The 24517-nt window shown below is 37.1% G+C and overlaps 1 protein-coding gene across 1 annotated transcript in view; it reads left to right on the top strand.

The window, feature by feature from the left end:
- The window catches only part of THSD7B (thrombospondin type 1 domain containing 7B), a 989572-nt gene that overhangs the window by 364019 nt on the left and 601036 nt on the right, over positions 1–24517 (top strand). The window contains exon 4 of the mRNA XM_043894410.1: positions 18495–18743. Coding sequence (XP_043750345.1) covers positions 18495–18743 — 249 coding nt within the window. The remainder of the gene's footprint in view (positions 1–18494; positions 18744–24517) is intronic.

The following is a 24517-nucleotide window of genomic DNA, read 5'->3' as shown; positions in this document are numbered from 1 at the left end:
ATATGTGTCTTGGGGTGTTTCGCCTTGGGTTTATCCTGTTTGGGACTCTCTGGGTTTCTTGGACTTGAGTGGCTATTTCCTTCCCCATTTTAGGGAAGTTTTCTGCTATTATCTCCTCGAGTATTTTCTCATGGCCTTTCTTTTTGTCTTCTTCTTCTGGAACTCCTATGATTCGAATGTTGGGGCGTTTCACAGTGTCCCAGAGGTCCCTGAGGTTGTCCTCATTTCTTTTGATCCTTTTTTCTTTTTTCCTCTCTGCTTCATTTATTTCCACCATTTTATCTTCTACCTCACTTATCCTATCTTCTGCCTCCGTTATTCTACTCTTGGTTCCCTCCAAAGTGTTTTTGATCTCAATCATTGCATTGTTCATTTTTAATTGACTCTTTTTTATTTCTTCTAGGTCTTTATTAAACAATTCTTGTATCTTTTCAATCTTTGTCTCCAGGCTATTTATCTGTAACTCCATTTTGTTTTCAAGATTTTGGATCATTTTTATTATCATTATTCTAAATTCTTTTTCAGGTAGATTCCCTATCTCCTCCTCTTTTGTTTGACTTGGTGGGCATTTTTCATGTTCCTTTACCTGTTGGGTATTTCTTTGCCTTTTCATCTTGTTTAGATTGCTGTGTCTGGAATGGACTTTCTGTATTCTGGAGGTCTGTGGTTCCTTTTTATTGTGGAGGATTTACCCAGTGGGTGGGGTTAGACGATTGGCTTGTCAAGGTTTCCCGGTTAGGGAAGCTTGCGTCAGTGTACTGGTGCGTGGAACTTGATTTCTTCTTTTTGGAGAGCAATGGAGTGCCCAGTAATGAGTTTTGAGATGGGTCTATGTGTTAGGTGTCACCTTGGGCAGCCTGTATGTTGACATTCGGGGCTGTGTTCCTGTGTTGCTGGAGAATTTGCGTGGTATGTCTTGCTCTAAAACTTACTGGCTCTTGGGTGGTGGTTGGTTTCAGTGTAGGTATGGAGGCTTTTGGACGGTCACTTATTGCTTAAAGTTCCATGTAGTCAGGAGTTTTCTGGTGTTCTCAGGTTTTGGGCTTAAGTTTCCTGCCTCTGGATTTCAGTTTTATTCTTCCTGTAGTCTCAGGACTTCTCCAACTATACAGCACTGATAATAAAACTTCTAGGTTAATGGCGAAAAGATTCTCCCCTGTTGGGGACACCCAGAGAGGTTCACAGAGTTACATGAACAGGAGAAAAGGGAGGAGGGAGATAGAGATGAGCAGGAGGAGAAAAAGGGGGACTCAAGAGGAGAGAGACAGATCTACGCAGCTGTCTGTTCCCAGAGTGTTCGCCGTACAGATCTACGCAGCTGTCTGTTCCCAGAGTGTTCTCCGTATCTCAGACACCTACAAGGATTCACAGAATTGGATTGGGAAGAGAAGGGGAAAGGAGGAAATAGAGGTGTTCTGAGGTAGAAAACAGAGAGTCAAGATTGGGAGAGAATAATCTTCGGTTTAAAGATAGGGCTTCTCTTTTTTTTTTTTTTTGGTAAGGTTATAGTGTAGTGAAAATGAAAATGAAGAGTAGTAGAGGAGTACTAGAGGACTTTAAAAGAAATAAGAGAAAAAGAAAAATAGAAAATAAAAGAGAAAACGGAAAGGAAAAAAAAGAAAGCAAAAAAAAAAAAAAAAAAGAAAAAAAGAAAAACATAAAAAAAAAAAAATAAAAACAGAAAAAAAAAAAGAAAGAAAGAAAAAAAAAAATTTTTTTTTCCCCTAATTAAAAAAATCATAAAAATCTATGTAAATGAAAGTTAAGGAGTAATGGGGGAGTAATAGGGAATTTTAAAGGAAAATAAAAGAGAAAAAATAAAAAAGAAAAAATATAAAAAGAAAAAAAAATTTTTTTTTTTTTTTTTCTTACTTAGAAAAAAAAAAGTAAAAATATATCTAGGAGTTTCTCTGGAGCTGCTGCGGTCAGTGTGGGTTCGGCTCAGTTTCAGATAGCTCCTCGTTCCAGCTTACACTTCTCGATATCTACAGGGCCCATCCGGTGAAGTCGGTGTTTTCTACAGGGATTTTAATCTGTTGCACCAGTCCCTTCCGAAGCGGTTCCCTTTGTTTATTTGGCTTCTGTTTGCCGGTCTCTTCAGAGCCTCATTTCCGCCCTGACACAGGCGGGCGGAGGTGGACTCTTATTCAGTTAGCTAGTTCCGTTGCGCTGCTGGGAGGGGCTGACGCTGCAGGGATGGGCTGGCGCTGCGGGGCGGGGCTGACGCTGCGGGGAGGGGCTGGCGCTGCGGGGCGGGGCTGACGCTGCGGGGAGGGGCTGGCCCTGCGGGGGCGGGCTGGCGCTGCCGGGAGGGGCTGACGCTGCTTTCTCCGTCTGCGCTGCTCAGGCTCCCGGCTGTTCTATATGGAGCGCGGCCCGCGCTGCGCTAGGTTCCAGCCCTCGGGTGTTACACAAAAGCGCGGAAGGAAAAGCTGCGCCTGCTCTCTGTGCCTTCCCCGTCAGAGCGGTCCAGGCAGCGAGGGGCTTGGTGGGCGCACTCTCCCCAGGTGTGGCGCGCCCCCTCCCTTCCGCGGACCCAGTCTCAGTTTCCGCCGGCGCCAGTCCGGCGCGCGCGCCTTCCGCCCTCCGCGTCCCCAGCCCCAGTCCCCGCCCGCGCCGGTCGGGTGCCTGCGCCCTGTGTCTCGCCGCGACCTTCCCCTCCCCCCTGCCTCCTGCCTCCGGCGGGGCTGGGCGGGTCCGCAGCCTGCGACCTCTTCTTGGGACTTTCTCCGTCCCTTTGTTCTGCGAACGGCGGGCAGTGTGTTCCGGCCGGTTAATTTTCTCTCTTTTGGTCTCCCACAGTTCAAGTTGGCACCTCACAGAAGCTCCCTCCGATTTTCCTCAGGGCACTCAGGCCCGGACCCTAGCCCAAGCAAGGCCGCCTAAGACTCCCTTCCCGGGACGGGTCTCCGTCCTTAGCTCTTTTGTCTCACTTTTTATCTTTTATATTTTGTCCTACCTCCTTTCGAAGACAATGGTCTGCTTTTCTGGGCGCCTGATGACCTCAGCTAGCGATCAGAAGTTGTTTTGTGAGGTTTGCTCTGCATTCGGTTATTCTTTTGATGAATTTGTAGGAGAGAAAGTGGTCTCCCCGTCCTACTCCTCCGCCATCTTGGCTCCTCCCCGGATCTTATTTAATCTTTTCCCCAAAGTCTTTCCTGTGATCCAGTGCTGTTTATCTTATAAAAAAGTGTCTCCCTTGGACCCTATAATTGAGATCCCGTCTTTATTATGTGTTATATTTTTATACATAGTTGGGTCTCTTACCGGGCTTCTAGTCTATATGTCTATCTATTTATGAGCTAGTCTGGCACTATTTTAATTAGAGGGTCTTTGCTAACATAATATCTCATTGGGTAGTCATTTCTCATATTTATTCTTTGTATTTCTTGGCTTATTTGAAAGATAATCCTTCCTTATAAAATTTGTGATCAATTTGTCTAGCTCAATAGAGTTAGCTCATTGGAATTTTTATTGTGATTACATTAAATTTATAAATTAACATAGAACTAACATCTTTAATAATACACATTCCTTTATTTTTTATGTTGAGATATATTTTATATATAACATTGTGTTATATATAGGTATTCACTATAATGATTCAATATCTGTGTATATTGCAAAATAATCACGATAGTTTTAGTTAACATCCATCGCCATACATAGTTATAAAAGTATTTTTTCTTGTGATGGGAATTTTTAAGAACTAGTCTCTTACCAACTTTCAAATATTGAATACACTGTTATTATTAACTATAGTAACCATGCTGTACATTATATCTCCATTTTTATTTTAAAACTGGGTATTTGTACCTTCCTTTACCCATCTCTCCCCTCACTTCCTATCTCTTCAACCACCAATTTGTTCTCTGTATCGATGAATTTGGTGTTTTTAGATTCCACATGATATCATATGTTATTTGCCTTTCTCTGCCTAACTTATTTCATTTAGCATATTGCCTTCAAGGACCTTCTGTATTGCTGCAAATGGCAAGATTTTATTCCTTTTGACTGAATAATAGCCCATTATGTGTATAACATTATATTATGTATACAATATGTAATATATATGGAAGTACATAGATACACAGGCTTCCTTGATGGCTCAGAAGATAAAAAATATCTGCCCACAGTGTGGGAGACTCAGGTTCGATCCCTGGGTCGGCAAGATCCAGTGGAGAAGGGAATGGCAAAATACTCCCTAGAGAATTGTAAGGACAGAGAAGCCTGGCAGGCTGCAGTCCATGGGGTTGCAAAGAGTAGATATGACTGAGCAGCTAACACTTTCACTTTCACCTTCATATAGATACACAGATGTAGAATTGCTAGATTAGTATGGTAGTCCACTTTTACTTTATTGAGGAACCTCTCTACTGCTTTCCATAGTGACTGCACCAACTTATATTCTCACCAACAGTGTACAAGTCTTCTCTTTTCTCCACATCCTTGCCAACTTTTGTTATTCTTTGTCTTTTTGATGATACCCATTCTGACAGGTGTGAAGTCATATCTTATGATTTTGATTTGCAGTTCCCTAATGATTAGTAATGTTGAATGGCTTTTCATGTACCTGTGGGCATGTACCTATTTCTTTATGTCTTTTGTGGTTTCTTACAAATGTTAGGGCTGTTTGTTCTTTTTCTGTGAAAAATGCTGTTGGAATTTTGAAGAGATTGAATTGAATCTGTAGATTGTTTTGGCTGGTATGGACTTTTTAACAGTATTAATTCTTCCAATCCATGAGTGTGGAATATCTTTCCATTTATTTATGTCTTTTTCAATTTCTCTTATTAATGTCTTATAGTACTATATACATGTTTTTCATCTCCTTAGTTAAATTTACTCCTAGATATTTTCTTTTTGTTTATGCAACTGTAAATGGGATTTGCTTTCTTAATTTCTGATAGTTCAAAGAACTAGCTTCTTCATGTTGTGGCATCATACCTATAAGCAAGGAATGTTTTCATTTGTATTGAGTCTACTTTTGAATCTATCAGTGTTTTATAATTTTATTTATAGGATTTTTTTTAACAACTCAATTCTTGTTTCCTTAAGAATTCTATATTTTTGTTGCTATTATAGATACTATTTTCTCATAAGTTGTATTTACTAAGCAGTTAATAATAGAAAATGCTATTGCTTTATGTATACTAATTTTATAATTTATATCTTATTGAATCACTTTATTATATGAGTCATTTTTATCATTTATTTTATACTGCATTTCAAATATAATGTCATGTTATCAGTAAGCAGGGTCTTCCCTGGTAGCTCAGAAGATAAAGAATCTGTCTTTACTAGAGACTCAGGTTTGATCCCTAGATTGGGAAGATTCCCTGGAGAAGGAAATGACAACCTACTCTGGTAGTTTTACCTAGAGAATTCCATAGGTAAAGGAGGCTTGTGGGCCACAGTCCATGGGGACAAGACTGAGTGACTAACACTTTCACATTTAAAAAAAAATCTAATATCATGCCTCTCATTTTTTCTTTAGTCTAATGTATTGAATTCAGAAAAAATAAGATAGCTTTCTGACCTTTCTAAAACTCATTGAGAATGCCTCCAGAATTTTTCCATTAAGTGAAATTCTTGTATTAGGATTGAGATGTTTGTTGGCTTCTATCATTGCTGTAACAAATTATTAACAATTTAGTGTCTTAAAACAATCTTTTATTATTTCATCGTCTGGAGCTCAGAAGTCTGGAATAGATCTCATTAAAATACGATTGTCAACAAGCTGCTTTATTCCAGAGACTCTAGTGGAGAATCTGTTTCCTTGCCTTTTCCAGCTTCTAAAGACTGCTTGTGTTCTTTGGTTAGGAGTGTAGTTTCTTCAAGTCTTCTCTGAAATGTTTCCCTGATCCTCACTCTACTGCATCTCTTTTTCACTTATAAGGAACCTAGTGATTACATTGGGGTCACCAAGAAAATCCAGGGTCATTTTCCCATTTCAATATTCTTAATTTAATCCTACATGCAAAATACCTTTCTGTCATTAAGATAATATATTCACAGGTTCTGAGGATTAAAATGTGGACCTCTTAGGGGAGTGGTCTTCTCCCTGTCACAGGTGTGTGTGTGTGTGTGTGTGTATGTGTGTGTGTGTGTGTGTGTGTGTGTGTGTGTGCGCGTGTAGTCATATTCAGGTGTTATCAAGCCATTCTTGTTTTTGTCAAGAGTTTGTATTAGGAATGAATAATGAATTCTGTCAAAGACTTTTGGTTCTTTGGATATGATCTTGTGATATTTTGACCCTATTAATATGGTGAATTGTATCAATATATTTTTGAATATTGAATCATTTTCATTTGTAATATGTAGTCCAATTTTTCACTTTCCTTTCCACTTTTGCTCTTTTTATCTAGTTGAGATATTATTATACTTGCTTTTTAAAAATAATTTGGAAGTTTTCCTTGATTTTCTATGTTCTAAACAATTGATGTAGCTTTGGGACCATTTGGTAGCTAAAAGTTTGGTAGAATTTCTTTGTGAATCCAGCTGGACCTGATACTTTATTGTGAGGTATTTCTTTGAAAAAAACTTCTTCCCCCTCTATGGAAACTAGTCTATTTGTACTGAGAATAGTTTTGGTAGACTATCAATATATTCTTAAGAGAAATAACTCATTTCCTCTAGATGTTCAAATATGTTAATTTAGCATATTGGTATATTTTTCTATACATCCTATAATTTGGTTCACAGGCATTCAAAACTTCTATATCTTCATTGTAGAAGGTGACTTTTAGCATTAAGAAGTATCCTTATTTGTTTCTTCTTATGTTTTTGGCTATTTTACTTTTTCTGATATTAGGAGCACAGCATGTACATTCTTACTGTTTTCTTTCAATTTCCTGAAAAATATTTTTCTGTCCCTTTTTAGCCTTTTTTAATCATCTCAGTTTAGACATCTCTCCTATTTAGCATCAGTGTGGAGTTGAACTTTGCTTTGTGAATCAATTCAAATGTTAAATTTATTTTAATAAATTAATTTAAACTATTTTATGTATTTAAATTTTAGGGTTTGTCTTTGTATTAACACTTATTATAGTGCTCTTCACTCCCATATCTATTACTGTGTATTATATCAGTTTTTAAATGACTTCCACCTAAGACCCATAATTTTATTTTACTTTCCTGTTTTCTCCTCTCTCTTATCCTTCCTTCTCTTAGGTGAGTTCTTTCTACTTGACAGAACACATAATGTTTATATATTATTCTTCCACCCATGCTCCCAGCCTCACTATAGTCTTAGATTTACAGTTATATACGTGACATGTTTGCCACAGCTTGTTTGTTCTGAGTCAAATTTCCATGGTACCTACTGGGCCTTTTAAATATATTGGTTTAGGTTTTCTTTTTGTATAGGTTTATTGGGGATTAGAACATTAATTTTTTCCAGTGCATTGATATCTTTTTTCCCCAAGTATATGTAACATATATGTGTTGGACCTCCTTGCCTACTTTCCTACTTTCTCTGACCTACTTTACTTCTTTTATTTCATCTCATTTCTCATTGTGTTTTTCCCCCTATTTTCCTTCATTTGAATTTGTTTTCATTTGAGTTTATTCTTTCTTGGGCATCTTGTAATACAGTATTCATTTTTTAAATGATTTTTTTCCTTCTATTTTCTTCTGGATTCAGTGAATTCTTATTTTTGTTTTAAATCCATTGTGGTATTAGTTTTTGTATTTCTACTTCAAGTTGAGTTGTTGTTGTTTAATATCTTTAAATGTTTACTTTAGGATATTTACTACAGTTTCATGTGTTGAATGATAGTGTTTTTCTACTTTGTGTCTGGTTGTTTAGAGGACACTTCTTACCTATAGAAACTTTTTCACACTTTTAGGATTTTGGTTGTAGTTTAGAATGAATGTAGTGTGCCTTATTTCTGTTTTTATTCACTTCTTGAACACGCTTCTTATTTCAAAAACGTCCTCGTATGCGAGCACTGCCTTCTTTTGTGATATGTGATTTGTGGGCCTTGTTGCTGGTAGTGGTGGTGGGGAAAGTTTGATGTGTCTTATATCACCTTTTTTGTGTGTAGGATCCTTAATTTCTTCCATTCCTTATTTTCCTTCCTTGCCCCATCTCCCTGGACTACCAGCCATTCTCTATATAATTATCCTTCAAAGGAATAATTCTCCAAGATTGCCCCTTCCAGTCACGCATACTTTTGAGCTCCTCCTCCATATTTCTGCTAGGACTATCTCTACAAGGACTACCAAATTCTGACCTGTATTTTGTGTTTTGAAATTTGATGAACTTACTTTTTCTGGAAAAGATTTTTCTGTGGTTCATCTAAGTCTTTAACTCCTCTGTATTTTCTCTCTTTTTTAAAAAATTGAAGTATAGTTGATTTAAAATATTGTTTTAGTTTCAGGTGTGTGGCGACACACACACATATGTATATATATATATTTTCAGATTCTTGTCCATTATAGGTTATTATAAAATATTAAGTGTTTCACCATGTTACAAATATTATGATATTACAAAGTATTATAGTATTATAAACTATTGAGTATAGTTCCCTGTGCCATGCAATTGGTCCTTGTTAGCTATCTATTTTATCTATAGTTAGTGTATGTCTGTTAACCCCAAACTCCTAATTTATCCCTCCCCCAATGCTTTCCTCTTTGATAAACTTCCCAGGTGGTGCTAGTGGTAAAGAATCTGCCTGCCACTGCAGGAGATGTAAGAGATGTGAGTTCAATCTCTGGGTCAGGAAGATCTCCTGGAGGAGGGTGTGGCAAGCCAGTCCAGTATTCTCACCTGGAGAAACCCATGAACAGAGAAGCCTGGCGGGCTATATTCCATAGAGTTACAAAGAGTTGGACACGACTGAAGTGACTTGGCATACATACATGCAACCATAAGTTATTTTCTATGTATGTGGATCTTTTTCTGTTTTGTATATAAGTTCAATTGTATCATTTTTTTAGGTTCCATATATAAATAATATTAGTTGTCTTTATCTGTCTAGCTTACTTCACTTAGTATGATAATCTCTGTAATCATTATTATGGAATCTTTTAGAAGACCTGTCCTCTACTTTCTGCACCCAGTAAATTGCATCTGAAGGGGGTATATGGATAATCTGTTAGAATATTTTCTGTTTACTTGTGATTTGAAGGTAAAGGTGTGTGTGTGTGTTTGTGTATTTTTATGTGTGTGCTCTCTTTATCCAGTAATGGTGAACACAACAGTAATGTGTGGTTTGTTTCACTCTTACTATTTTTGGGGGGGGTAATGGTGGTAGGAGAAATTCAGGGTTAGGTAACTACCATTTTTCTCCAAACCTGAAGTCAAGATAGACTATTTTTTTTAAATGCAACTTTCAGGTCTGTAGAGTCTCTAACAAGAGCTTTCACATGGATCAACTGTAAATATAATTTTGGCTTAAAAGCCAGAGGAACTTAATTTTAGTCTTAGCCATTCTGTATTCTTGCTGTGTGCCCATTAGAAAATCACATAACATTTTGGGGGCATGAGTGTCCTTTTCCATAAATTGAAAGTAGAAGCTAAGACCTTCAAATGATTGCTGATATTGCTTTCGTCTCTAAGCATTCACAAATATATACCAACATATCATTCTTAGTACTCTAAGAAATTTGGAGAAGATAAAATCCATTTTATTCTGAGACTTATACTGTATTTTAAATTCTGTTGAATAATGTTTTCTGGTAACAGGAAATGAGCACAATACTAAAAACATTCCATTTTGATATAATATCACTCTCGAGGATATTTCTTCTCAAGAGTGTAATATCTCAGTCTGTGTTCTGATCTCTTTATCTATAGAAAAATCTCTCTATCCCACAGAAGCAACTGAACAACGTATTTAAAATAGAATTTCATGTTGCTATTTTAGCTCTAGTGCATGATTTTAGGTTTATTATCTATTGAATAGTTTAAAATGGCATAAATCACAATAAGAAATTAAGAGGCATTTTAAGAGCTCAGCTTTACTATATTGAGGATTAGAAGAAAACAACATATATCTCAATCAGAGGCCCCCATTAGTAATAAATTCTAACCTAACATAAATGCCTGTTGTCATGTAAGACATAAATTATCTCAGGTTACTGTGACCAAGAAAGGCATTTATAAAAGCAAACTCATAATCTTCCAATTAAAATTTCTCAGGAATTCTTAATTATTTTCATGATAATTTTAAACTGTTGCTTAAATTTTCAAAGTTGGTTTCCAGACAAAAGTTAAAAAACTCAACTTTTTCAATTGTCTTGATTCATTGAATCATATAGGTAGTAGGCAGCTTACTTTTAGTCTCGTTTCTGAAGTGGCAAGGGATTTAACATAAACCTGATATGTGCATGTTTTTCTTCTTCAGGTTATTATTCTTATTTCTGAGATATTCCTATTAGTTTGACTGATGGGAGAAAAATGCAACCAATTTGGAGTCAAAATCATTAAAAATAAATAGCATATATTCTATCTGGTTTCCCAAATCTATTCTTTCTTAAGCCTATCTAGGTTCTGGTTCTTCTCGCTCCATTTTACCATTCACATTTTATTCCCTGGTGTTATTTTCACAATGTGATCTTGCAATCATTCTCTAAGTTACAATGTGTAAGGCCTAGAAGCAACTGTTCTCTGCTTATTATGCTATAATTTGGGTAGCTGCTACCATATGGATAACAGTATTTTTGCTAAATAATTGGAATATCTGTACGTTTGAACAGCTCCCAGTTTTATTAAGCTTGCTAAAGCACTTTCTTAGTTAGTTGCAATTGTACTTCTATAAAAATAACCTTTTAACTGTAAAGTGTATTTTGCAAGTACTAAAGGCTATAAGCAAATATTACATAATTTAGAACAAGCATAATGGAAATGAAAATTCTTTCACAATTCAATATTTCACTCATCCATTTTTAATTACTTCTAGCCAGTGTTTTTCCACATGTAGGGAAGATTTAGCTCTGTAGGAATATGTTGAGTTATTGAATAGACAATTATGTGGCTTTTGCAAAGGTTTGTGTCAGAGGACTTTTTCAGTTTTTGGTTAAATACGGCAAACCGAACATAACCATTTATTACTGCTGTATTCTGGAACCCTACTTAAATCACAGTAAAGGAATAAAAAAAGGCATGAACTCTCAAGGAGAAATATAATAGAAAAGGATATAATAGTTTAAACGAAAGTCAGCAAATATAGGAAGCTGGAAAGTAGATGGATGCGTGGTGGTTTACCTAGCAGGGTGGAAAAGCCGAATGCTCCCCCTTCCGTTGGACGACCTGCCAGAGGCAGACCAGTTTTCATGACACAGCTGTATCAGACACAAAGCCATTTTCCTGTCACATTTTTGCCTCTTCCATCACACACAGAAACATACTTCACTGTCTCCTTCGCAGTTATACTGGAGCCGTTTGACTGAGCTCTGGCCAATGCAATGTAGGCAGGAGTAACATAAGCCATTTACAGGTCAAAATCATAAATCCCTTTGGGCTGTCCTCTTGCTCTCTCTACTTTTCTACCTAAAGGTGAACTTGGAAGCCACATATTCTAGATGGTGAATTTATAAGATGAATACAGGGGCTTCCCTGGGTCCAGGGGCTTCCCTGGGTCCAGTGGCTAAGACTCCATGTTCCCAGTACAGGGGGCCTGGGTTCAATCCCTGGTCAAGCAACTAGATCCTACAAGCTGCAGCTAAGAGTTTGCATGCCACAACAAAAGTTTGAACACCCAGGGTGCCACAACTAAAGAATCCACATGTCACAATGAAGATGCAAGATCCTGCCTGCCACAGCGAAGACGTGGCAGAACCAAATTAAAGAGAGAGAGAGAGAGAGAGAATGAACTGAATCCTTAAGTCTTTAGGTAGAAGAGAGTCTTCTAGGAATGCTGATAAACTGCATCAGAGACCAAAGTGTTTGTGAAGGGAAAGTGAACATTTATTTTAAGTCATAGAGATTCCAGGGTTTATTTGTTACCATAATATAGCCTATTCTACTCTGACCAATATAAGATTCTTAGAAGGTTTAAGAATTATAGGCAGTAGGAAGCAACTCTGATGACAAATGTGTTCAGTGTGCCTGAAAATTACTCCCTTCTCTGCAGAACATAGTCTTAAGTGTGAAACATTGTCCTCTGAACATGCAGGTTAAGTGAAAACCCATCCATAGTGTGTGAGTTTTCTGACAGCTCTTTCTCTAATCAGTTTTCATAAAGCTGATGACTGGCTCTATACACAGTGCAAGAGATAGCAGAATTGCTATCTTAGGGAAAATGTGAGCTACAGGGTAAAGACTGATGGAGACCAGCATTTGACGGTCTCCAATAAAATAGTCTTGAGTTCTGCATAATCAGCCAACAGAAATGTTTCAATGAGCCTCACCTGTGATCAAAGAGCTTCCCTTCTGTGCTTATGGTACTTCATTTTACTCCATAAGAGTAAAGGATCAGTAAAGTAAATTTAAAAAGTTATATATAATATTATCAAAGATATTAAATATTTCATTCATGAAATAAAAGTAAAATAATATTAAAATAAATTAGGAAATAAGAAAGAAATATTGGACATTAAAATTTGATTGTAAAATATGTTTAAATTCATTAAAAAGTTTAAAGATAATTGAGGAAATCTCTTTGAAAGAAAAACAATACTGAAAATTGGGAAAAAACAGAATTATATAGGTTAAACAAGGACAAATGAGTTTAATGTTGATGTTTCCAAAATAGGAGTTCCTTCCTATAAAACACCACATATGAAAATATATATCAAATTGAGTGATGACCTAAATAGGAAATCAGAAATATAAAAGTTCTCTAGAAGGAAAAATATGAGAGTATAACTTATGACATTGGGATAGGAGAAAAAAAGTTTTGTACATGGTGAAAAAAAAAAGGCACAAACTATAAAGGGAAAGACTGAAAAACAAACTAAATATTGCATACCACAAAAAACACTATATACAAATTAAAAATAATATGAGAAAAGTTATTTGTAGCATAAGGGAAAAACAGCAGGTTACTATGTAGAATTTGTATTTCTCTCTCTGTATTTACTTTCATCAGTTATAATGTGTGTAAGTTTTCATCTTAAATAAGAAAAAGTCATCCCACTAGAAAGATGTATTAGTTTCCTATAGATTCTATAACAAATTATAACAAACCAAGAGGCTTAAAGCAATGTAAATATACTATCCTATAGTTTTGGAGGTCAGAAGCGTTAAGGTTAAGAAATCTTGAAATAAAGATATTATTCTGTTTGTCTCTGGAGGTTCTAGGGGAGAATATTTTCTTGCATTTTTCCTGTTTCTAGAGGCTACCCACTTTCCTTGGGTCATGGCCTTATATTATCCCAGCCTCTGATTCTGTTGGGCTTCCCAGGTGGTGCTAGTGGTAAAGAACCCACCTGCCAATGAAGGAGGACATAAGAGACGTGGGTTCTGATTCTATTATCACATCTGCTTTTCTATCTCTGGCCCCTTTGCCTCCCTTTGGGCTGTTTAATAGTTATATTGGGCTCATCTGAATAATCCAGGATCATCTCTTCCTCTCAATATCTTTGCATCTGCAAAATTTCTGTTAGCAGGTAAGGTTCACAGCTTAGACGTGTTCACAGCTTTCAGGAATTAGGATATGGACATCTTTGGGGGACCACTAGTCTACCTATCTGGAGAAGGCAATGGCACCCCACTCCAGTACTCTTGCCTGGAAAATCCCATGGACAGAGGAGCCTGGTAGGCTGCAGTCCATGAGGTCGCTAAGAGTTGGACATGACTGAGCGACTTCACTTTCACTTTTCACTTTCATGTGCTGGAGAAGAAAATGGCAACCCACTCCAGTGTTCTTGCCTAGAGAATCCCAGAGATGGGGGAACCTGGTGGGCTGCCATCTATGGGGTCGCACAGAGTCAGACACGACTGAAGTGACTTAGCAGCAGCAGCAGTCTACCTATCACAATGCACAAACAATATGAATGGTAAATTCATAGGATAGAAATCTGAGTAGTCACTAATGATTCAAGAAAAATACAAATACAGCTCAGTGGTAACCTGGAAAAAAACAAATACAATTTCTCAACATTTGGGGAAAAAAAGTCTAATAATACCAAGACTTTTTAGCATGTAGGAAAGGAAAAATACCGCAATACCTGTTATATTGCTTTACCTGAATATTTATGGCCCAATTTCAGGCAAAAATACTAGGGAATTTGCTCACAGATGTATGGCAACATCGAGACATGCAAAAGGAAGTTTAAAACATAATCCTATGGAATCAAAAGAAATTAAGCACAGCCAAAAGGTATACTAATGAGAAGATGAATAAATAAATTGCCCTGTATTCTTGTTGGAATATTGCTCACTAATAAAAATGAATGTGCCATATCTGCATTTTTCAAATGGATGTAGAAGTCATAATATCAAATGAGAAAAATGATTTCCAGAGTAATATGAATAATAAAGGAATATTTAAGTAAAAATTTGAAAACATACCAGACAATAAATGTTATTTCTGAACATATACCTACTTAAAATACAAAAATGTGTGGAGAATAATAGAAATCAATTTCAAGGTAGTGGCTATGTATGAAGAAGAGAGATGGAACTAAGATTGTAAAAGACACAGGTTATTTACCTGAATTTATAATTTTTAAACATTTATTTAATGAAATCTGAAGCTAAATGTTAGCTTTTGCTAGTAGAGTATGGGAGTGTTTGTTATATTACTCAGCTTTTCTGAATGTTTCTTTAATATTCTCTTAAAGTAGTAATTGAAGCGTAAATGAAATGAGGGTAATTTTCTGTTGGTTTTTATAAGTGTTTCTGTCCTTATTTTGTAAGTAAAGAGATTTCCTTACATTTCCAGAGGAAGTAATAATAACTAGAGTAATTTTTCGTTTCAAAGGTTTCCTTTACATTTGAATACTTGTGAAGTAATTTGCAAATGACAACATACTCTATAAATGTCAAGGAGGTTTAATTACCTCGGCTTTTCTGTCTTTTTTTAAAAGCTAAATTAGCAGTATATGTCTGTTTTATTAAAAAGGCATATCACCTTCTGTTAAAGAATTGAGTCTTATTTGTGTATAGACAATAATCTTTGTTTGGGGCTTTAGTTTATAAGGTAAATCTACTTGGGCTGAAAGATATTAATACTATAACTCCGGACAGGGTAAGCAGATCACATTTTATTATTCTTTTTTTCTGTAGGTAATGAAGCTAAGTAGCCTTAAGACTAAGGTCATGCAAATGTGTTTTGATACAGAATTCGGGATACAGATACTTCTGATAGGCCATTTAGTGCTTAATCCACTATTTCAGAAAAAGAAGTAATCTCACTTGATGATGTTAGACCAGGGCTCTATGTGGTACCTTTTATGATTACTCTTTTCAATAAAGGAGGTAAGTTGGTAAAAATAATATTAAATATTGCTATTAAATTATAACATTGAAATAGGAAATATGTAATCATTAAAACATATGCCCTTCCTAATTCCAAGAACTAGAAGCTGTTTTCAGAGTTACAAAAATCCTTGATTAATTCACCCAATTCCATGCAAATGCTTGTACTGTAGGAGTCTTACCCCTTCTTCTGGTCCAATAGGAAAAGGTAGTTCAGGGAAGATGAGAATGACAACTGGCAAATGGTAAGGACCAAACCACTACTTCTGTAGACAGAGGACTGTATAGTGTGGGATCTTCATTATGAAAAGAAGAAGAAAATCAACTTTGGAAATTAAAACTCTTTAAAAGTATGAGCAAATTTAGAAACTTTATTAAATCCATTTATTAGGGCTACCTTAACAAAATAGCATAGACTGTAACTTAAACAACAGACATTTATTTGGTCACAATTCTGGAGGGTGGATCAGGTGTCAGCAGGACTGATTTCTTCCAAGACCTCTCTCCTTGGCTTGTAGAAGATTGTCTTCTTTCCATATCTTCTTATACTCTTCCCTCTGTTTGTGTCTGTGTCCTAATCTCTTCTTATAAGGACACCAGTCATACTGGATTAGGGCCTACCCTCATAACCACATGTTAACTTAATTATTGCTTTAAAGACTTTATCTTCAAGTACATTTACATTCTGAGATATTGAAGGTTAGGACTTCAACATATGAATGTGTGTCAGGACACAACTCAGCCAATTATGACTTCTGAAAAGTCAAAACCTATAATTTGTTAATTAACAGCTGTCTGTTGTGTCATAAGTTTAAAAGAGGTGGTCCTTCCCTCCTTTCTCCCCATTGTACAATGATGGTACATTATGATTTAGGTGGGAAATTTTCAACAAGGATTCTTCCTATTTTATCTCAATCCCAAGACCTCCAGATATCTAATTGAAGTGAGTAATGATAATGAAGTATACCTTACTTTTTCATTTTGAAGGGAATCACATGATCTGAATAGACTTTAAAAAATATTGTACCAAAAGTTTATATCATTGTGAAGTTTGAAAACCATACTAACTCTCTGTGGTTTCATGAAGGATGCATGCACGCAAGCTTGCTAAGTTGCTTCAGTCATGTCCGACTCTTTGCCACCCTATGGACTGTAGCCTGCCAGGCTCCTCTGTCCATGGAATTCTCCAGGCAAGAGTACTGGAGTGGGTTGCCATGCCCTTCTACAGGGAATCTTCCCCACCCAGAGATCGAACCATGTCTCTTATATCTCCTGCAGTGGCGGTGGGGGGCGGGGGGTGGTTCTTTACCACTGGTGCCACCTGGGAAGCCCCTTCATGAAGGACATCTGTATTGAAATCTCACCATATTTTATTCATTGATCTGGCCAAGTATAAACATATAGTATTCTCCCCTGCACTCTCTTCTATAATCTATTTCTTTATTGGCTCCCTTAATTTTCATTATTTTTCCAAGTCAGAAATTTGGAAATATTTTAATACTTATCTCCTTTTAAATACATACAAAGTAACAATTGCCAAACCCTATCTGTAGCTGTTGTTCCACCAGGTTTTCATAGGCCCAGTTTTGAAAGTCAGCGTTTGAACAGTGTTTGAACCCTTTCTTTGATTTATATTCCTGTCAAAATTATCCTTTTCTTTCATCCAAAGTAATGGATGTCTTTGACTGAAGAAGGGAAATACTAACAAAACAAAATGAAAAAGCAAAGAATGTCAATTAATACTTGAATTATTATCTTCCTACATGAATCTGACTTCCTCCACTTAAAATTATTTAATACTCAATTAAATCCAAAGTCCTTAGTCCATGACATGAAGCTTTTCCAGACATACTTTTTACAGAACTACATTCCTCATATTTATTCACTTTCCTCTTTGAGTTTTATGTGCCATAAGTGTGTCCATTTATGGTTCTTACTTTCTGCCATTGGTGTGCTTGTGAATATTTGACCACCAGTTCTGTTGGCTGAAGGGTCAGGGTAGGGCAGGGGCTTCATTTGTAGCATTTGCTGATGTCTATAGTGTAACTACTCTGACCATGGCTAATTTTAAGCTAGTTACATGAAATCAACCGGCTTGCAAAATTCTGAAAATTTTACAGTTGGTCCTCGTTGAATAGTATATCCAGTTGTAGCATACCGCTGGTTCCTATGCCCACAAACTTTATCTCAAGGCTTCAAATATGCTACTTATTTGACTTAAAATAGTCTTCTTTCTGTGCCTGAGAAGTTCCCATAATTTTTTAAAGTGTATTTCAGATGTCCTTCTGTTTTAGAATTGTCCCCCTACCCGTACCCCCAGCTTTCCTGTGTGGTCTATCACTGCCTCATTAGTTTTTCTCTTCATCATTGGAAATTATTTTATGTTGAGTTTACCACATTATCATATCTTTTTATTTATTTATCTGTTTTCCAATTACATTGTTAGCATTTCAAAGCACTTCAGTTTTGCAGATGAGGAAATTGATGTATTGAGCCTAACAAAATGGGGAAACATAATGCCCCATTTGTTTATTGTTAATAGACCAGTATGTAAAAGAATGGACAGATTAATACTCAAAAGCTTACATTTACTTTTATGTGGCCTTACACAAGTGAATTAGCCTTCCTGATCTTAAGTTTTCTCATTTACAAATGGGCGTAATAATAGGTAAACTCATGAGACTGTTGTTAAGAAAATGCCTGTGAAGCACAGTGCCCTATGTGACTCTGAGGACCACTGAACAAAGAGTAACTGTAGGCTGTATCAGAAAGTGAAAACACAGGAGAAAAACCTCCATTATTTCGGAGGATGCTTTGGACAAGGTACAAGATAGACTCATCTTACTTATGTGTCTTGTGAGAGTGAAACATTGTAACTTCACAGTTTCAGATGAAATCGAGTGTTCATTCTTAACATTTAAGACCTTTAATAGGTTTATCATGATGCCTCTAACATTAAAAAAATTTTTTTTCTCTTACTTGAGAGCTTATCTTGAAAACTTGAAAAACCCAGGTTTCAGGGTTTTTTGTTTGTTTTTGTTTTTAATCCAACTAGGTACTTCATAATGTGATTGCACTCATTTAGCCCATGGCCTGCTGTTTTCTGTTTCTGTTCCTTCAGCCTTTGCATGCAAGATTCCTTCCCTTTGACTGTCCAGTCCTGCATCATGCCGAAAGACTGTGAAACCACTGAGTGGTCTTCCTGGAGCCCCTGCTCTAAGACCTGTCGTTCAGGGAGTCTCTCGCCAGGATTTAGGAGCAGGAGCCGCGATGTGAAGCACGTTGCTCTTGGAGGTGGGAAGGATTGCCCTGAACTTCTCAAGAAAGAAGCCTGCATTGTCGAAGGGGAGCTTCTGCACTTATGTCCCAGGTATAGTGTATTCTTTGACATGAGTGTTCAGTTGTTCTATATAATCTGATTGTATGTGATATAGACATGTTACCAATCACTGTAACTGTGTCTCATACTTGTCGAGTCTTTACTCAGTGCAAAGTTTCATATTAGGCAGTAGAATGCAGTAGGATAAGGGCATAGGCTGCGTTGATTCCCTGACCTCCAATCCTACTTCTGAGAACTTTCCAGTTATCTGCATTTTGGCAAGTGAGTTAAATCTAGTATCTCAGGTTACTCTTCTACTAGCCGTACTCACTTCATCCAGCACCTGCCACATCATAAATGTTTAATAGCCATTAGTTATCATTGCCTGATGTGCCAGACCTAGTTTTTCTGATAACCTAAGAAGTCATTCATCAGCATTGTCATTTTGTAAATAAAGCCATTGATGCTTAGAGAGATTAAGCAATTTCTGAGGTTATTTAGTTAATGAATGACAGCCCCCTGATTCTAATGACACTCTTTCTCTGAAATTCACTGCCACCCTGGGGCACTGTTTCTATTTCAGGTCCCTAGGGAAATGGAAAATGTTGGAAAAGGGTTGACATAAATGAATAGCTAAATTGAAGACCTTGACATTGGTTATATTTTGCCTGATAGTGTTGCCTTTGGTGAAGACCCCAGTGTATTTTCATCTGGTTGTTGGCTTACAATGGACTCAGTCTGATAATGATAGAAGTTGTGCAGAAGTCGGTTGGGGATGAATTTGTGATAATTCCTGCTGCACAGCTGCCCTGAACTATATCTTAAGTCTGTAGCTATATTTAATAGATCTTTCTCGTTTCTTATTGTCTCTAAGATTTGAGACAATTTCCTCAGTGAAACAGTGAAGCAAAACATAACTTACTGTAGGAATTAATCGCCTGGGATATGTGAAGTGTAAGCAGGTTACAAACTCACCTAGTGTTGTTGATAGGCCTGGCTATTCCTTATACTTGAAAGAATGCATGTAAGAGGAGGGCAGAGGTTGGGGAGTGGGGTATCACTGAGCAAGTTCCTCTTTTCACATTCTTAGTCACTCACTTCCTCCACCTCACCATAGAAATCTGGGTTGATTCAACATACTCGTTACATATTGACTGTTCATTTTTTAGTAAGATGGCTACTTAAATTTACACCATTTCTTGCCTGCAAAAGCAGAGAAAGCAGATGTAGTTCCTGAATCTTGACAGGTTAACCTACTGTCACAGAATCCTTCCTAATTGTATTAAGTATGTATTCAATCTTTCAAGACACTAGTTTTGGGGCAAAGCATGAGATTGGAAATAAAACCTGAGGTCTCTGTCCTTTTTGAACTTGGATAAACCTTGGGTTAAAATTGTATACCGTTACTTATTAGCTGTATATGTTTGAAAAAGCTATACAACTTCTTTAGCACATTCCCCTCTTCAATAACATGTGTCTAAATATGCTGCCTGTGTTGGAGGCTGAAGAGCTGCAGACTAGCCCCGTCTATCCCACTGCTTAGCACGTAGGAGGCCCTACAGGTGTACTGATTCTTATTGTTATTTTCAGGTGGGTTCATTTCTGACAGTAAGAGAATCTCCCCTTGGAAGGCATACTGTAATGAGTTCAATTCAGTTACTCAGTAGTCTCTGACTCTTTGTGACCCCATGTACTGCAGCATGCCAACCTTCCCTGTCCATTACCAGCTCCCGGAGCTTGCTCAGACTCATGCCATCCAACCGTCTCATCCTCTATCGTCCCCTTCTCCTCCTGCCTTTAATCTTTCCCAGCATCAGGGTCTTTTCCAATGAGTCAGTTCTTTGCATCAGGTGGCCAAAGTATTGGAGCTTCAGCTTCAGCATCAGTCCTTCCAATGAATATTCAGGATTTCCTTTAGGTTTGACTGGTTTGATCTCCTTGGAGTCCAAGAGACTCTCAACAGTCTTCACCAATACCGTAATTCAAAACCATCAATTCTTCAACACTCAGCTTTATAGTCCAGCTCTCACATCTATACATGACTACTGGAAAAACAATAGCTTTCACGAGATGGAACTTTGTCGGCAAAGAAATGTCTCTGCTTTTTAATGTGCTGTCTAGGTTGGTCATAGCATTTTTTCCAAGGAGCAAGCATCTTTTAATTTCATGGCTGCAGTCACCATCTGCAGTGATTTTGGAGCCCAAGAAAACAAAGTCTGTCACTGTTTCCATTGTTTCCCCATCTATTTGCCATGAAGTGATGGGACTATATGCTATGATCTTAGTTTTCTGAATGTTGAGTTTTCAGCCAGCTTTTTCATTCTTCTCTTTCACTTTTATAAAGAGGCTCTTCAGTTTCTCTTCATTTTCTGCCATAAGGGTGGTGTCATCTTCATATCTGAGGTTATTCATATTTCTCCTGGCAATCTTGATTCCAGTTTGTGTGTCATCAAGTCCAGCATTTCACATGATATACTTAAATAAGCAGGGTGACAATATACCTTGACCTATTTTTCCCAATTTGAAACCAGTCCATTTCCCAATTTGAAACCAGTCCATTGTTCCATGTCTGGTTCTGACTGTTGCTTCTTGACTTGCATATAGATTTCTCAGTAGGCAGGTGAGGTGGTCGGTATTCCCATCTCTATAAGAATTTTTCAGTTTGTTGTGATCCACACAGTCAAAGGCTTTGGCATAGTCAATGAAGCAGAAGTAGATGTTTTTATGGAACTCTCTTGCTTTTCCTATGATTCAACAGATGTTGGCAGTTTGATCTCTGGTTCCTCTGCCTTTTCTAAATCCACCTGAACATCTGGTAGTTCTTGGTTCACGTACTGTTGAAGGCTTGACTTGGAGAATTTTGAGTATTACTTTGCTAGCTTGTGAGATGAGTGTAATTGTGTGGTACTTTGAACATTCTTTGGCATATTACCTATTCTATAATAATTTAATAGAATAGAAAGTTATTCTTCTGGGTGATTTAAAGATTATTTTTTCCCTATGGAGGCCTAGTTTAGGAAGATTCTCAATGTTAGGCTGCCAGGAATAGAATCTGAGTTAAATGATAACTTCACATGTGTGCTTTTTTCCTTCATCCTTTTCAAGGAATGGCTGACGACCTTTTCCTGCTATTTTCAACCATTTTTTGAATTATAAATATCCCTCCGTTTTTTTCTTTTCTTTGTTAATAACTATGCAGTTCTCTTGTAAGTAAGAACGGTACCTCCCTGAAGATGTTGAAGAAGTTTAGTTGTATCAACTTTTGTTTAGAATGACTGCCTTTTATTGAGTATATGCTTTAGGTCAATAACTTTACCAGAGATGTTTTAAAGATTATTTGGAATAATATGAAGTTTATCATCTAAATGGGACATGTTTAATAGTAAAAATGATGTAAATTGGTATTATCTTTTTTTATTCAAGTTGAAGTCCATTTGACTTCAAGGTCAGTGATCTTTTCAATACCTAACACTGACTCTCATGTTAGTGAAGACATACACCCAGATGAGGGTTTAGATACACATATATGTGCATTCATATGTGTTGTTTTTCCCAACAAAATACCATAGAATGGTAATACTTCAAGATGTTCAGCTCAGTTCAGTTCAGACACTCAGTCATGTCCAAATCTTTGCAACTCCATGGACTTTAGCAAGCCAGGCTTCCCCTCTATCACCAACTCCTGGAACTTATTCAAAATCATGTCCATCGAGTCGGTGATGCCATCCAACCATCTCATCCTCTGTTGTCCTCTTCTCCTCGTGCCTTCGATCTTTCCCAGCATCAGGGTCTTTTCCAGTGAGTCAGTTCTTCGCATCAGGTGTCTAAAGTATTGGAGCTTCAACTTAAGCATCAGTCGTTCCAATGAATATTCAGGACTGATTTCCTTTAGGATAGAAAGGTTGGATCTCCTTGCAGTCCAAGGGACTCTCAACAGTCTTCTCTAAGACCACAGTTCAAAAGCATCAATTCTTTGGTGCTCAGCTTTCTTTATAGTACAACTCTTACACCTGCACATGACTACTGGAAAAAGCATAGCTTTGACTAGACAGACCTTTGTTGGCAAAGTAATGTCTCTGCTTTTTAATATGTTGTCTAGGTTCGTCATAGCTTTTCTTCCAAGTAGCAAGCATCTTTTAATTTCATGGCTGCAGTCATCATCTGCAGTGATTTTGGAGCACAAGAAAACAAAGTCTGTCACTGTTTCCATTGTTTCCCCATCTATTTGCCATGAAGTGATGGGACCAGATGCTGAAGCTGAAACTCCAGTACTTTGGCCACCTTATGTGAAGAGTTGACTCATTGGAAAAGACCCTGATGCTGGGAGGGATTGGGGGCAGGAGGAGAAGGGGACAACAGAGGATGAGATGGCTGGATGATATCACCGACTCGATGGACATGAGTTTGAGTAAGTTCCGGGATCCCAAAGAGTCGGACATGACTGAGCGACTGAACTGAACTGAACTGAACTGATGGGACCAGATGCCATGATCTTAGTTTACTGTATGTTGAGTTTTAAGCCAACTTTTTCACCCTCTTCTTTCATTGTCATCAAGAGGCTTTTTAGTTCTTCTTTGCTTTCTGCCCTAAGAGTGGTGTCATCTGCATATCTGAGGTTATGCATTGATTCCAGCCTGTGCTTCATCCAGCCAGGCATTTCACATGATATACTCTGCATATAAGATTTATCCAAGATTAATTTCTGCTTTGAGCTTCATTTGATTGAACTTTCACATTGGAAAACAGGTCCTGACAAAAAATTCATTGGAGGTTAACCTGGGCCTCTCGATCTGCTGTATAGAAATGTTACTGAGTATGACATTTTCTAAAAACCTTCTCAAAGAGTGAATTTTTAGGAGATCGGAGTCTTAGAAAATTCACTGAATACCAACCAGGTTTTTCTAGGGAGAATGGTGTGTTTTCTAATGATTCTAGTTGGTGGTGGGAAGGAGCACACTTAAATAACAACAAAATTAACATTGGCTGACATTCTTATTTGTCTGAGATTTGAGCTGTTGCCTCTACCCCAGGAAGCCCATAAAGATGGTATGTTAACTTTTGTTTCTAGTTTGACACCGGTGATTAAAATTTATCATGAATAAGGGAAATAGAAACAAAAATCTCTTAGGGATCAAAAATGTCCATTTCTCTTTTCCTAGAATTCATGAGCACTTCATATGTATCAAGACATTTAATTCACCATCCTTCTCCTTAGTAGGTAAATGTCCTCTCTTGGAATGTCATTTGGTTTTACCCTTCTACCATCTTTGCTGTTGGAGATGTTTTCCTTTTTTCAGTAAATATACTCTAAACTCTTGCTGTGTGCCAAGCACTATATTAAATGTTTGGGATACCTTAGAAAATAGATTGGACAAAGTTCCCTTCCTCTTATGGAACCTAAATTTTAGTGAAGATATACTAAATAAATGTAATAAATGAAATAAACTATATAGTTTATGTATGAAATATAGAAAAAAATGAATCATTAGAACAGGGCAAAGATAGAGACTTCTGGAATGCTGTAATGGGGGTCAGCTCAGGTTATAGAATTAAAGAGTGTCATTAGAGAAGCTTCATTTGAACAAGCGGGATCAAGGACTGGGGTTTGGAGGAGGACTTCAAGGAAGTGAGGAAATTAACGTTTCAGTTAATTAGAGGAAGAATATGTATTCCAAGAAGAGATGAGCTAGAGATATGCTTACTTCCTACTTCCTTCAATAATATCACCGTTCACAGTGGTTTTTAGTTGTGTAGTTCGGGGGCTACTCTTTTCATGACCTAGAATCCACTAATCAACATTTTCACTTGAACACTGTGAGTGCCAG

Source organism: Cervus elaphus, chromosome 33, assembly GCF_910594005.1.
Source record: "Cervus elaphus chromosome 33, mCerEla1.1, whole genome shotgun sequence".
NCBI lineage: Eukaryota > Metazoa > Chordata > Mammalia > Artiodactyla > Cervidae > Cervus > Cervus elaphus.
Note: the sequence above shows the minus strand (reverse complement) of the source record. Positions and strands in the feature narration are given on the sequence as shown.